Below are 15,907 nucleotides of genomic sequence, written 5' to 3'. Positions count from 1 at the left end.
CATAGCCGCCCGGGAAAGTTCCGCCAGCAGATTATAATTCAACCCAGACGCGCTTCAAACCGGCCCGTTTTACAGGCTGCGCCGTCTTTACTCACTTATTTTACAGAGCCTCGTAAAAACACGCAAACGCCATCGCGAGGCCATGTTTCCAGAAGAGGCTGTGAAAGAAGAAAAAAAAACAGCAGTGAATTTGTTACTTCGCCATGAAGTCAAGAGGTGTAATTTGTTACTGTCATTTGTTTCTTATCGCGGTTCCTGCAGCCCCGGTTTTTCCTGGGGCTCACTAACATTTCCAGCCATGTTCCTTTGATTAGGGGCCCATCTGACTCCAATTAAACCTTCCACATGCAAATCCACAGACTGCTCTGGAGTGAGATGGAAAGTTTGCTGTTTCTCCTTCCCGTCTCTTGCCCCCTCCTCCAAACCAAAACTCCAGCCTTCAGGAACTTACCAGCCGTGTGAATCACAGTGAAGATTTCGATTTTAAGACCCTGGAAACAGTTGTTTACTTGTTAACAATTTCCTGTTTTGGTGTGAAACTCCAGGCTGTTCCTCACAAACCTTCTCACCGCCCAAAAGTTTAATCCGTCTGTTTGAAAGTTTGAAAAACGACGCAGCCAAACAAAGACAGCGCTGTATTTCCACGGGTCAGACTTTGAAGGGAAATAAAACAGCGTTTCACGGTGGTGGACAGGCGCTGACAGCGCCGTCAAAGTGGACAGAGCAACAGGAAGTGATGCGACTAACCCACAGATGCCAGGCAGGAAGTGACGCAATGAGACTTTGAGGCCCGCAGAGCATCAGCTGATGTGAACCCTAACCCAGAAGAAAGGAAATCCACAGCTCTGAAACGATGCCCAGCCTCTTTGATAGGTGGAAATAAGGTATAGTGATCTCTCTCTCGCCTCCACAGTCGTGGAGGATTTCATTTCTGGACGGTCAAAGATTGAAAACCAGCCGTTGTATTTATGATGTGAGGTTCAGGGTGTCAGGAATAATCTGTTCTGGTCACGTTAACTATGAAAAGCCACTAATGGTAATTATCGTTGGCCAGTGTGGATGAGACGATGATAGAATACCACATCCTGAAGAAATCCTTGATTAGTCAGAGAATAAGTCTTAAATTTAATGAGTAACTATAGTAACTATATGGAGGTATTTGGTCTGGGCCTCAGTGGAGAAAATACTGGAAGCAAATCAGATTCTGTCCGTTTTTCTGTAATAACAAGCAAAGACACACGGAAACTGTCAGAGTTGCGTTGAACCAAGTAAAACAGAATCAACACATGAACCAACAGGAAATGAAAGAAACATTAGGGAGCCATGTTTTAATTCCCTTAATCAATTACTTTAATGAGCACCTTTCACTTCAGTGAAAACAAAAAGCCAGATAACATCTGGACACATAATAAATACTGAGATATTTCTAATGAATGAATTGACAGTATAATAACTTGGGACCGACTGCTTGTTTTCATAAGTTTGTATTTCCTGTACGTCCGGCTGGGTTTTCTTTTCTGGATTAGCTAAGTGTTCCGCTCGGTCCAACTAAAACAAAGATGACGGCGGCAGCTCGAGTCCTGCCCTGGACCGCCTTCCAGTCTATCTGCTAATCTCAGCCCAGATCCTGTCCAGACAATGCCGACTTCCCTGCGCTGCACCAATCAAAACACATGCCATTATACAGCAGCCGCGTGAGCGGGCCGGGGAGAAAGAAGCGGAGAGGAAGGTAACACAAAGAGAGAGAAGGTGGAGGAGGAGTTACCAGGACTGAAAGGCCATGTTGAGCTGCTGAAAAAGCCAAAGTCATCAAACGATGTGTAGTCTATGTCGACCACCCTCTCAGCTTTTGTTTAGTCCTTTGTATTGTTTTCATAGCCACGACTCTGCTGACTGCACTGCCTCCACCATCCAGTGCCTTCAAACAAAATCCATTTACTGGGACAGAGACGGGGCTCCAGAGACACCGGAGCTGTGTCCACCGCTCGGATTGTGAAGTCTGACAAGGCCCAGCTCTGACTGAGAGATCCAGCCCACTGGGTTTTAAACTTTTACAGATGTTTGGAGAAAGTGGGCATGAAGCAGGCAGGCCGTAATGGCCGATTAGCCAAACAGGAGCTTCTATATCTGCCTCTTAGCAACGTCTGAGGGCTCTATGACGAGCTGGAAGTTGACAGAATGATTTGTAAGAATTTGGATATGAGAACATGTGCATTTGATGGTTTTGGGTGTGTGTGTGTGTGTGTGTGTGTGTGTTCAGGGCAGTGAGCCAATCTAATCTCTGAACTCTTCGGCGTCTCTGAGTGCTTTCCAGATGAAGAGGAGGGTCCGGCGAGGAATGTGATTTTCGTTTGAGTCACATTTCCTTTCTGAAAACAGCCCGAAACAACACAACGTTACCACCGAAAAATCTGGGAAGGTCTGAGTTTTCGTTCCACTCGAGCAAGAACGTGACAAAACAACGTGGACTCATCAGCGCTGCCGTGACCAGCAGCAGGTGAAAGAAAGACCTAATAAAAAGCAGAGTAGTTTCCTTTACCGTTAAGAAAAGAATCAGAAGGGAGAAACGTCTCAACAGGAAGCTTAATCAGAGAGAGAAGAATCCTTCTGAGTCCTGTATAATACTGTATAATCATAAATGGCAGAGCTGCGTGAGTGGAAGAGGTAGGTGAGACGAGGCTGATTGAGACAGAACTGAAGAGAAGTAGAAGGGAGGACGAGAGGTTGTGGGTGTGTGGGGGGGGGGGGGCTCTGTGGGGATGTTGGATTGAGTCCATGGGTGAGGTGTGATTGGGACTCCTTCCTCGTGTCATTTCCTGGCCTCCCGCACAAGGGACGTCGATATAAAACCAAAGAGGGCTACGGAGGTTTAACATTCCCCACAAAACCCTCTCCACCTCCTCCTCTTCCTCCTCCTCTTCCTCCTAAGCAGCCTAACAGTCTGAGTCTGACTCCATTTGGGAAACACAGTTACCCACTATCACTGGTGCCAAACATTTGCAGAGAAAAGGGGGAAAAGTTTGACAGCGAGCTGGACTTCCCAGCACCGAGCGCGAGTCCAGAGACGACCAAGAATGTCTGAGCGACGACTTTCAAGGTCCCGACTCAAAAACGAGTGGAAAATCAGATGTTCAGGAGGGGATGAAAAGAACCGTAGCTGGATCTGGTAAAAGAACAGCTCGTGTCATCGACTGAGCTGACCTTTGACCTGGGAAATCTCCTTCTGATTGCCTTTTTTTTTCTTTTTCATTTATGTGTTTTACAAAAAGTCTTTCAGAAGCCTTTGAAATGTCAATTCTTGCTATAAAGGAAGCCTTTTGTATAAGCTAAAGGTTAAGGCTCATGCTGGGGTTCTGATTGATTTACTATTCTGTAGCTGCTCAATAAACCAACATTGTTGAGTAAAACGAGGCAAAAAGTCACCAAAATGAAATATTTACTTCCGAAACAACGATAGAGATGTCGTACAAGGAAGAAAGCAGCAATAACTGCCAGGAAAACATACCCTTAATGTACAGATTGCTTCTACACAGGGTGAACTACACCTGTAAAAAAATAGAAATACAATCTATCATAACATTAATCCTGCAAGGAGCCCAAATGCACTGAACGTTGGAAACTTGGTGATCAATCAAGCTGATGCGAGCCTAGAAATCCACCCCGGAGCGACACGCTAATGTTGTTATTGGGAGCTAAATCAAAGGTGCAATCCGACCGTGTAAAGGGGAGCAGATCCAGAGAGGCAACTTAACTCAGAGGCATCATGACTGTTTTTGTTAAAGACTCGTTCCCGGCCGTTGCTGTTTCCCCCCTCATGTAAATCTTTTTGCAGCTTAAAGCAGCGCTAATCCAACCATGTGTAGATCCCCGAGCAGGCAAATATAACAAGCTGGGGGTTGAAAAGGTTAGGTTCCATATTCCACCCGCCTGTCTGCAGGTATTTAAGTATATCTAAACACTGCAGTCATACACTAAATTACACTGTTGATGACCTGCTGCAGCCGAACAAGCGTTACTTTTGTGCTACGAAATGCCAAACCCCCCTAAAGCGAGTAGCATATTTGGAAAAACGACGGGCAATAACAATATATATTGCACGGCAGCGGGCAATTATGTCGTTTCAAATATTTTTTAAAAAGCCATTAGGCGTTGATATCTGCCTTCTGAAAGTGTCCCTGGAGACGCCCACAAATATAAACAGTCTGAATGCCTTGGCTGCTAACCCAGCCAGTGGCAGCCTTCTGGGCCGATCCGGTTCCAGTGCTGAACGAGGAAAATGAGAAAATAAATAGCCCGCAGTGCCAGGTTCCCCTTCAGGTTCCTGACTCAGGAGCCCTGTTGCAGCCCAGGGGCCATAAGTCCAACTGAAAAAGCACCACCGCGTTCAGCCCCTGAGGTGTCTGGGACTGCGGGGGGTCCTGACTGGGGGCGGTGTGTGACCTCCCGGTTCGTTCTCCAGAGAGGACTGGTTAGAACGCTTAAAAAGTCGTGCCTGGATTCCAGTTTCGTGACCCAGTTCGGCGCCGTGTGCTGGCAGAAGGGCCCGAAAAGGTTTTCTCGTTTGGCAGCTCTCGCCTGCAGAGCTCACCGGCTTAGCAACGGCGCTCTTATTTTTACTCCCCTCTAATTAGAGGCTGGGTGGGACGGGAGGGGTGAAGAAATGGAAAGATGGCCGGGGCAATGAGGCGAGAGAGAGAGAAGAAACAATGACAGCGAAAGCTGTGAAGGAGAGGAAGGAAGTGATGCGCGGCGAGAAATGGCAGATGCAGTTTTGATGCTGTGCAGAGGGGGAAGGAATGCTTTGTTTCGCTCTTCGTGAGGTCATGTATCAATAACCCCCAGCATCAAAATACTGGGCAACCCAGCAAAGTGAGAAAAACATAGCTTTTGGAAACAACGAGGTGTTGGATATTTGCTGTTGAGCCCTGTTAACGGTGGGGCGTGAGCTCCAACAGGCACACAAAGCCTGACGCCCACATGTTAGCAAGCTGTCCATGCAGGGAAATGTCCACCTGTGCCTCTGAAGTGTGAGGAACTGAGCCCAGAGGCGCTCCTGGATGCAGCGCCGAGCAAGTGGAACCATCCGAGGCTGGAGATGGGGATCGTGCAGGGAACGTGTTACTGCCGCGCCAAGGTCGGCGAGGCCAGGAACTCACAGTCACGCTCACGCCTCCGCTGGCACCGAGTCAGCTGGAGGTGTGAGCGCGCTGCCCTGTCCGCCCAGCGTTCACGGCCCCATGAAACAAAGATGTGGGTGATTCAAATCTGCCACGAATGAAATTAGATCCAATTAGGATTCCCTCCTGCGACGTCGTTATCAGAGGATGTTCGGCATTAAAGGAGCGGCAGATGCTTGTGATTGGTCCCAGACCAAAATATTTCCCCTTCTGTGGAGATTTATGTTCTCCCCCTGGGAGCTCCCTTCCCTCCCATTATTCATCCTCTATTTCTTTGACCTTCTTCACCTGGAAACCCGGCAGCGACACATCCGCTGAGTTTCTTTCGTTAAAAAAGCCCCTCACTCACCACTGGAGCTTACCCTTTCCTTTTTATCTGCGACTTGTGTTTTACCTCCTTAGTCTCCAGAATCATGCATCAACCGTCTGCAAACTCACGCGTCAAAAATGCTCATTGCAAAAGTTATTGTTTCAGTCTTCAGCAATCTTAAACATCGTCTCCGTGTGCAGATTTTTTTTTTAGAGCAGCGGATGTGTTAGCATTAAGATTAGCTTGGTCTCAGCTAACTACAAATATTGTGATGCTTGTTTTTGCACTTTATCCTGCAACTGGCCACCACATTCTCATGTTCATATTCAGAAACTCCTGTGTTACCAACTCCATCTTCTGTTTCCCTTTTGAATTGCTGTGAAACTTTCTTCCACAATCATGGCAGTTCCACCACCCTCTTTTGACGCAATACTTCAAATTCTCCCATCAAATTCGGAGTGCTGACACCAAGGTTGCTGCTCTCCCTTCCTGTAAGCAGGAAATCAGATCTGTGAGCTCCATCAGCAGGAAATTAAAAGGAACAGCACTGCAGACGGCCGGTCTATAAGAGCCAGCCATGTCAACCGGTGAGCAGCCACAGCGCCGCTGGACGGTGCCCTGTCTTCAGACTGCCGATAAACAGCTGCCCTCGGACTTTTGTGTAAATAATAGATGCTTGGAACTTCCAGCTTCATATCCCGGTCAATATCATCTCTCCCGGCTTATCAGAGCTCATTTCTTCTATATCAGCTTCTGACTCTGAAAAGCTTCATAATGTAGCCTCTTTAATGTCGGCTCCAAATGAAAGCGCCGCGATAAACCATGAGATCAAAGATACGATCTGAGAGCGCATGTTAAACTTCCGCCAGCCCTCCTCGCTCACGTGCACTATAGGCCTCAAAAACATTTGAATCGGCTTTTTTTACCCTACGAACTCCCATCTGAGGGAATTATTATCATCCTAAGTGCTCTCTCCACCTCCATCATGCGCCAGTGATAGAGGCTGCAGCAAATCCTCATCTACATTTTGACATTTCATGTTCCTGCTCCACAAATCCAGCCGCACTCTCACCGAATTCCCGGATCGATTAACTGGGCTGAAATATGGCACCACTCAGTGGTGGGAGCCTCTCTGCATACATGTGGACACGCAGTGTGTATGGTGGGTCGTGTTTGACCGGAGCACCGCAGGTTTGGCTGCACGGAGGAGCTGCAAAAGGCCAAACGTTACCAAACGTTAATGGAGCTCAGCAAACCTCCGCGAAGACTCCTGTGACAAGTGTCGCCCCGACTGAGGCCCTTTCTTTGTTCAGCTTGCAGGTTTGCTGGTGGCTGCGTGGGTTTGATTCAGGTTGTCATTCGAGGACCTTCATTTTCAAGCTTTTAGAAGCTTTCTGGCATTTGAATCAAGATTTTTCTGGCAACTCTAATCATGCAAAGGCTTTCCTCTAAATGTCAGGAGACTCTAAGAGCTGCTGTGGCTGCTGATATACGCACGTGTGTGGCAACGAAGCAGTGGTCCAGCACAGTTAAAGCAAATATCTTTCAAATCATCTCATTAAAATTCTGGAATTACAGTACATGGAGTGTTTGCAGCTCATAAATTTCTTATTAGGCCGATTAGAGACTCGGAATGGCCTCTGGGCGTGTGGGGTGACCTGGCCTGGGTGGTGCCCACCAGCACCCTCATGACCCTGTTTCGGAATAGACAGCGATTAGTGAAAGCTGGATGGATGAACAGTAATGTGTTCTCCCAAGTATTTGGACGCATAATGAGCCAAACTGGAGAGCAACTGGAGAGCACAGGCTGAAAATCTGCAAAACATGTCCGCCCTTCTGCAGACCGTGCTGCCAGTTGATGCTGATTAGATAACCGAGTCCTTGTCAATCTGGGACTGGGACTGTTGGGAGTCGGCAGCATCATTTCCATCCATCTTATGTGGCACTTGTTCCTAATCAGGGTCACGGCGGTGCTGGAGTCTATCCCAGCAGTCAGTCGAGAGGCAGAAATACACCACTGGCTCGTCAGGAGCCATCCACCTATCCATCACCCCCCCCCCCCCCCATCCTCCACCTCTATTTGGAATAAGTAATCTGGACTCAGCTGATTCTTTTACTTGACTTCCTGTAGGTTTGGCAGCTCCCCTGAGGCCTAAACCCCCCTGGGGTGCCGGCTTTGGGTCTCAATGCTGCTCCTGAAATCCTGCTGATGAATTCAGCAAAGCGCGCACGTCCAGTATCTGTGAGAGGGGGCTCGGAGCAGGTTTTCGAGGCTTGGCTGGTTTCTCAGAGTGATCTTTTTTCGGCCGGCCCTCCAAAGTCAACATTCCAACAACCCACTGCCATCTGAGTGCAGACGGAAAGGAGAAGCAGAGGAAATGGAGGCTGATGGGGAGACAATGACATCAGGAGAAAGAGAAAATCTCAGGTTTCACAGGTCTGGCGTGCAAACAGGCATTCATGCACCAAGGATTAGGGGCAGACATCATTAATTTCCCCTAATTAACCACATTACGATGGTCTGGTGGTCATTAAAAACCCAGACTGGTACCAGAAAGCTCATCCAAATCAAACCATCATCTGCATTATTAATGAGCCATGTGATTAGGAATGAAAACATAATCCGTTTATGACGATAAAAGCTTTTTTTCCTTGTTTGCCTTCAAACAAACAAAAACATCAGCACCTTGATATTATTTTCTAGTTAAACCACTGGCGTTATAAACCAGTCAAAGGTCACATTTTTCTGCTGTTTGCAGAACAAGGTCCTACAAATAAGAAGAAAGCTGATGCTGAGCTGCTGAGCATGAAACAATTTCATTCTTGATCCAGGAAAATATTATTCCGACCAAGAAGAATGCAAAATTTCTCTTCCAGACTGTGTTTTTGGGCATCGTTCAAGGTTCGCTCATGATTCATAAACCTCCACCGACATATGCATTTCACATCTTCCTGTGTTATGAAATTAGAAGCATCATGTGCAGCTTCAGTGCAGCATTTATAACAAAAGGAAAAGATACAACACATGCACCCCTCTGAAAGGCAGCCTCCCACACAGCAACGAGCACCTCTGAAACCATCCACCGCAGCGAGGCTGAGACTCAGTTTCACGTCTGCTTTATTGTCTCATCTTCAGGGCTGATTTACAGTCCTCTTCAGGCCTTGTTTATATCTGCTGCAAAGATAAAATAAAATTCATGGCTCCACTGCTCAGCCAGAGTTAGTCTCTTTACACAGCAGTCAGGCCTCTTTAGACAGATGCATCTCTCTCTCTCTCTCTCTCTCACTCACACACACACACACACACACACACACACCACACACACACACACACCTTATCTGTAGAGCATCGCTGATATGTGGTGCGTTCAAATCATCAAGGACATTTGGACCATAACGACACTTAACCTGACGTTTAAAAATTAAAAAGAAAACATCCATCGTTGCTCGTGGTATTAAAGTGTTTCTCTCAGGGAGCTTTTGTCAAGTATCTCTATAATTTAATGTATGTTTCCGGCTCCTATAGGTTCATACGTGTTCCTATGTCCTCACGTGTAACGCGTCTGAAACCTTGAGCCTGCAGCGCCCCCCTGTGGTGAAACACAACCTCCCCTACAGTAATAAATCCAGGAAGCCTGTTTCGTTGATCCACTAGTTTATTACAGAATAATAATAGCTTGTTGGAAGGCTCTGCTTTAATAGCGCACATGAAACCAGCAACATTTGGGACACTGACAGAATTTCAACTCAAAACATTTTTAAAATCACGAAATTGTGTCTAAATACCTTAAATGACCAGTTGTTGCACAACATTGTCATGAGCTCTTGACATTGGTTGTTATGCGAAAGGATAAGGAGTAAAGGATCAGGGTCAGTGCACTGGCATTGCCTAACAAGAGATATTTAGTGTAAGCATGCAAGTTGTTGGGATGCTAATTTAAAGCGCAGCAGTGTGTATGTGTGTGTGTTTGTGTGAGTGTGCAACACAGCTGGAAAGAGTTCACGTTGGACTTTTGTGATTTCTGATTCTGCTCATATGCTTACACTCGATTAACACCATCTGTTATTCCTCCACACTCATTAAAGTCCCTTTTCCAGTGAAACAAGAGCAGTGAGGAAAGATTTTAAGTGACAAAAGCCGTGACAGTTGCTCTTTCAAAGAAAAAGAATCGCATTGAATCCTCTTATGTCCAACAATAAAACGTTTTTTTTTTGTTTTTTTTAAATAAGCAATCGATAAGTTAATTCTGAAAGTGTCTTTTCAGCCAAGTTGCAACGGAGGCTAACTGGACAATAAAGTCAATTGTCACGGTTTGATAAAGCATTTAGCAAATATAATTATGATAATAAAGAACTGAACTATGGTGAAGGGGTGTTGTCATATATAAACTGGGTCAGACAATCAGTGCAAATCCTGTCTGTTCACCATCATAGCTGATAAACTAAAAACCTGTAACAACTGAACTGGTTCTCTAGTTTCAAGTACACCAGAGCAGAATCAGAAACCATTGGTACATGTGGATGAATCCCAGTTTACACAGAGCCGGCGTGAGTATTCATGGAGCCAGTGGTCCCAGACTCAGATCGACATGGTGCGTGAGCCAGATGGGCTCGGCAGGGGTTTCGGCTCCGTCCTCGCTCGGCCTGGTGGGAGCCGCAAGGTTCCGGAAGTCGTGTCGCATCTTAAAAGAGACCACGACGTCTGTGTCGTGTTCTCGTTGAGGGATCACTTTGATGAAGAAGCCAAGTTTGTTGGATTTTCTAAAGGCAACGATGCTGGAGGAGAGAGAGCGACGGGTTAAAACGCCTCCAGTCTGAGGGGATTCTTTCCTCCGTGTGATTGTCCACTTACTCTGGGTCATCCTGGAAGTCCTGAGGCTCAGCCAGTTCATCGTACTCTGCAGCAGCATCCTTTCCTGCCAAGACCAGTTCCCTGGTGGGGACAATTATCTAAAAAATAAAACAAACATTTTAATGAGAAAGAATAAATTAATAAATCAACAATCGAATTAGTTTTTTTTAATTGTGCAAATCAACTGTTGGGCCAAAGCTTTACGAAATACAACATAAAAAGAGAAAATGAACTGAAATAAAGCCTCTGGTGGACATGCACTGATAAACATCAACACATTTTGCGCATTCTAAAAATCAATAATCTCAAAAAAAGTAGTTTTTCTATTCTGAAAAAAGCTTGTTAATGTTTAATAAGTGTATTCGTTCATGTGACGACACCTGGCTTCATAAACAATTAATCTGAGCATGTCCGCCCTGCAGACGCCAAGTGCGCTCTTAAGATGTGGTGCACTTTATTCAAAGATGAGTGAAACCATCCATGAGACGATTCGAGCTCACAAAAATCAACACGGCTTCTCGCTGCCCTGCAGCTGTTTGCACATCAGATGGAGCAGAATGACAGGAGCGCGTCCTCTGTTTGGCTTTAACCTGAATGGAAATTGCTCACGAAGCTGCTCCACTTTGGCCCGGGAGCTCACCCCTGCTCCTTCTGGCCCATGAGTTCATATCTAAAGATGCCAAGACAAACAGCCCCCCCCCAAGTCACCGAGACCCACACGGCGGGCGCTCAGCAGACCGTTTACTGCAGGAACACCGTGTTCTTCGCTGCCTCGGTGACAGCTGACAGATGGAAGCAGAAATGGGACACGCCTGCTCGCATATGAGACGATAAGGAGGCTAAACGGAACAGGCGACACACAGGGGCTGAAATCTCTAGCTGGTTAAGAAGAACGCAGGAATGACATTGATCACATTGTCAGCCGGGCATTAAACAGCTGCTGCGGTGACTGTGACAGCTTGTTATACTGGATTAACCCGTGAAGCCGCTGAAAGCTGCACAAGCTATTATAAAGCAATATTAAAACGATTAAGAAAGAATCTTGATCAGAAAACATTTAAAGTTCCGTGTGGTTAAATACCCTGGCTGTGCTGTTAATAGTGTCAGGATCTTCGTCCTCGCAGGCGGCCAAAGTAACGTGGGTGATGGACTCCACCGGGTTGGTCAAGGTCAGCAGCACTTGGCTCTCCTGAACAGATAAGAATGAGGGGAGGGAACAAAAGTTTAACCTTGACCCCTGTGGTTTTCTAAGCTGACATCACTGGGATGCAGGATGGGCCATCTTTTGACCCCCAACGTGTAGGATGAAGGATGAGCTATGACTAAGAAAGCCGAGGCAGGAACAGACTCCTCTTATTCTCAGCGGAGCTCTGACTGGCCTGAGGGTAGAAGCACCGGGGAAAAAAAGGGAGATTTTTGAGGTTTCCGTGTTCCATTTTCAAATTGAAACTGGATTTGCCAACCTCCGTCAGCTTAAACAGCGGTTCTCCCTCAGGAACAATCTTAAATGGCAGAGGCGGTGCACACGCTTACCTTCATGTATCGGAGATTTGGAATGGACATGATTCTCACTTCAGGGATGTAACTCCTTTAGAAAGCATAGAGGGCATTTTTAAACATAGAAAACACTGCATTTGGAAGGCGTGTTCATAATTAGAGGAAAAAACACAACATTCCATTTAGGATTGAACAGTTTCTGGAGGGAAAGCTACATCATGTAACCACACTCAGCTCAACTTTGGAGATCTTAATCAAAACAAAAACTAAGCCAGGCCTCGGGCTCACCGGCATTTGTGTTAATTAAAATATGGTCACATTATGTATGAAACACATTTTTAATGGTGGATACTCACACAGCCACCAGCTGAATTTTAAACTTGATTGAAGTGGGATTAAACTCTGGCTTGCTCAAGTTGTGCTCACACTTCTGCGGGAGGGAAAAATCGAGATAAAGAGCGTTATCGCGGGGTCGACGTCTACATGGCTGTGGCAGTCTTTGATCGACAGTCTTGGTTGGTGGGATGCTGGAACGACGCTCACCCGGCAGCGGAGTGAGCGCTTCATCAGGAGGTGTTTGTGTCTGGGGTGGAGCTGCGATGCCCAGGCGGGTTGGAAATCGGGCTGGAGAAGCCGCTGGCGGAGCGTAGTCACTGGAGAACATACGAAAACTCAGTTTAGTTCTTAATTATGTCGATAAGAGATCGGCACTGTTGTGAGGCCGAGCGCACCTTCAGTTAAGCTGATGGGCCTGGAATAACAATCTTCAGGGAGGGGCTCCACCTCGTCCAGGGCCTGGGCAGGTTCGATGCTGATCTCCTTCTGATCTTCTCCCTCTTTGAGGCTATGCATGTTAAATATACAGCTATTAGCAATCTGATGAAATACTTATGGGCTGAAATCTGAATTATTCAGTAATCACATTCAGATCCAAAGTTTTCTTAAACAAACTTAAAAGCTGTCAGGGTTTCCCGAAAAGCCTTTTCAAATTTTGCTCCTGCGTCTTACAGTGTCATTTGTCAGCAAATTATTAATTTTCCCATATTGTGCGGGGTCCTTGAATGCATCTCTCTGGTGAAACACTGAGATAAATAAAGGCGACACTGAAGAATTATGTATGAAGGTGTCAAGACATGTTTCAAGGTTTGATAAAATTGATGTTCATGACATGCTGCAAGGTCATAAATCCATTCGTCCATGTCAGCACAGCTACTCTGTGTTCCAATGTTTGTGTGAATAAAAGGCCACTCACGAAAGGCCACTCAGGCTTGATATGGGAACTCCAGGCCTCTGTCTCTGCAAACGCGTTCCGAGGCCATATTTCTCCTGAGAAGATAAAAGAGGTGGCAGCAGAGATCACTGAAGGTGAAGCTGGACTGACACCATACTCAGACCAGCAACTTTTCACAGCTCTTAAATGCTAAAAAGAGACATCTCACAACACAAACATGCTGGCTTTTCACTAAGAGGAGCCCGTCTGCCCAGGAGGAAGAAAAATACTGTGGCAGAGAAAAATCAGCAACAGCTGTGAAGTCAGTTAATCTGTTACACAGATTGAGGAGGCTGCAGCCAATTCAGTCTGTGGCCGAAGGTCACCGGTTTTAACTGAATTTGAATAGAAAAAAATAAGGAAATCGTCCCAACAATGTCTATATGAATCATTGGTTCTTAACGGTGCTGAAGTGACGGTGGATTAACAGCACTCCAACCCTAAAAGTGTTTCTCTTTCTCTGAGCAGCATAAAGGCTCCCATTGTGCATCTCAGCCTCATTCCCCCAAGGAAACATTCATGTGATCTGTGAGCTCACACTGCTGCAGCTAACAGAAGAAGAGGACTGAGGAGAAGACGGCACTACGGCAAAATGAAACTACTCCAATTTTGAAAAATACAACTCACCACCACATGAATAGTGTGTTGCTGGGGGAGGTTAAATATATATATAAATATATCAGAGTGCATAAGCAAAGGAAAAAAGAGAGAACAAAGAAGCAGGTAAACCAGAACAGTTCAACAAGCATTAGTCACATTTGGTGATATGCGAAAAATACACATCAAAAACTGCAGCCACACATTGTTTTAGTCATAAAAGAGGCTCCTGCACAAAATATTATAGCAAAATAAAGGAGGTGGTGTGCATATCCTGACTAGAAATAATTCAGAAATCGTACAATCTTTTAAAATCATCTACATACAGATAGAGCAGATCATATAATTTGCATTATCTCTTCACTGACGTGCTGATCTTAAATGCCCTTAGTAACACCATTTGGAATGTTGATAAATCTACTACTTGATTTTGTTCTATTTAAAGAAAATGGACTAAAATATCAGAAAAGAAAGAGCAGAGTACCGAAAATGCCAGAGGCATGCACTGTCGTCTCCTTGCCAGTTTCTTCCGGTCTCGTTCCTGCTTCTCTCTGTGCGCCAATTGCTGGTAATACTCAATTAACTTGTTAATCTGTCGAAATAATACAAATATTTAGGAAATAATACAATATTTAAGCACTACAGAACGTCTTTATGCTTCCAGGCAACTGTATTTTTATTGAAACACATATTTGTTAAAATCCCAGTTTGCATGATGAGAAGACATGTGATAATAAAATGGCCATGAGGCAGGAACTCACCCGTTGAGTATGGGGATTCTCTGGCTCTTGCCATCCACCACTGGCTGCAGTGAGCAAAGTACACAAACACGTGAGATGTCAAGGACGAAGACAACAACTTTCTCGACAAACTGGAAAAGATTACTTGTACCACTGTAATTCTAATGTTGCATTTCTATCGACTGACTTTTAGTACCCACCAACAGATTTGTCAGCCATTCCCACATCCCTGGAGGTCCAGCGACAGAAGCCACAGGCCAGGTAATAAGCCTTCTTCATGGCTGTCTTGGTTGGGTCATCAGGCAGAGGAGCTGGGACATTGGTGGCACGAGTAGACAGCGTGTGCATGCAACACGGACAATCGAAACAATTCGCACACCTGCAGTCAAGCCAAGAAATGAATGGAAATAACTGGCTGTGCAAATCCCTTTAAAATGCGCAATAAACTTGACATGCATGAATGTTGTATAGTCCTGCATATGGATTTTTTTTACCTGTTCTTTTTGAGCTTTGCTTCTGCAGATGGCATGTTCTCCAGACAGCTCGGACAGTAATGGGAATCCACCTAAACACCCAAATTATGGTTTTTAGAAACGGAAAATCATTAGATCCACTTCTTAAAGTTGACTCTACACTGATTAGTTTAGTATGACGTTGGCAGGTACTGTCGCAAGACGAAACATAGTCATTAATGCATAAAGTCATATAGTAACAATAATGCTGGCTAATATATGTGATATAATGTCCTTTTTTAGGGAGGAACGATTGAGAAGGAACTGAATCGTAATCGATTAATAATCAGAGCTAAATCAGGCTGGGTGTGGTGCTAATAACTGTATAATCCTCTCAGGCTCGTCCCCGAATTTCAGCTGCGGAGAATCATATACAACATATTTCGTGTTCGTACTCGAATATTAAATAAAGAATAAAAGCAAAGCTTCAGTAGAAAGAACCTAAAAGGCTTGCTAGCAAGTTTGGCCAATTATGCTAAGCTAGCAATAGCTCACCCTAACCGGAAGTTCGTGTCCCTGACAGCCAATAAGATACTAAGATTGTGCAACGAAGTCTTTATTGACCAGTGACTGAGCCATACGCCGAGAAGCACCGCTAAAGATCCCGCCTCCACGGCGCAGCGAGCAACCCGGCTAACAACACAATAATCGCTGAGTAGAGACAGCTAACACCTAGCTTGTCAAACCTAAGACGGAAATCTGCGAAAACGTTTACGTACCTCGTGAGACACACATTCTAAGGACCGCAGCTCGCTGCAATACCGACAGAAATACAGTTGAGATAAAGGTGCGCGGAGCTTTTTCTCTCCACGAACCAGATAGACGACCCTATCGGGCTGCAGAAGGGACGCCATCACTGACAGCACTGGCTGTGGGCGTGGCAAACATCACGGCGAGGATGGACGTCACAGCCGGTTCTCAGCGGAGAAATACTGACCCCACATGGCGGATG

At 45.6% G+C, this 15,907-nt stretch overlaps 1 protein-coding gene across 2 annotated transcripts; it reads right to left on the bottom strand.

Annotated features, from left to right (window-relative positions):
- Positions 1–9,125: 9,125 nt before the first annotated feature.
- On the bottom strand, positions 9,126–15,853 carry dctn4 (dynactin 4). 2 transcript variants are annotated; one of them, XM_057042378.1, is made up of 14 exons: positions 15,675–15,853; positions 14,938–15,008; positions 14,644–14,822; positions 14,465–14,508; positions 14,188–14,295; positions 13,734–13,754; positions 13,089–13,162; positions 12,568–12,680; positions 12,380–12,489; positions 12,193–12,266; positions 11,873–11,927; positions 11,421–11,528; positions 10,340–10,437; positions 9,126–10,263 (listed from the first exon to the last, which is right to left on the bottom strand). In XM_057042378.1, the coding sequence occupies exons 1-14, from the start codon at positions 15,807–15,809 to the stop codon at positions 10,044–10,046; spliced, it is 1,410 nt and encodes a 469-aa protein (XP_056898358.1). In that variant the 5' UTR covers positions 15,810–15,853; the 3' UTR covers positions 9,126–10,043. The 2 variants fall into 2 exon arrangements, with proteins under 2 accessions (XP_056898358.1, XP_056898359.1); XM_057042379.1 differs by lacking the exon at positions 13,734–13,754.
- Positions 15,854–15,907: the final 54 nt, after the last annotated feature.

This window comes from Takifugu flavidus, chromosome 9, assembly GCF_003711565.1.
Source record: "Takifugu flavidus isolate HTHZ2018 chromosome 9, ASM371156v2, whole genome shotgun sequence".
NCBI lineage: Eukaryota > Metazoa > Chordata > Actinopteri > Tetraodontiformes > Tetraodontidae > Takifugu > Takifugu flavidus.
This window is presented reverse-complemented; position numbering and strand designations above follow the sequence as displayed.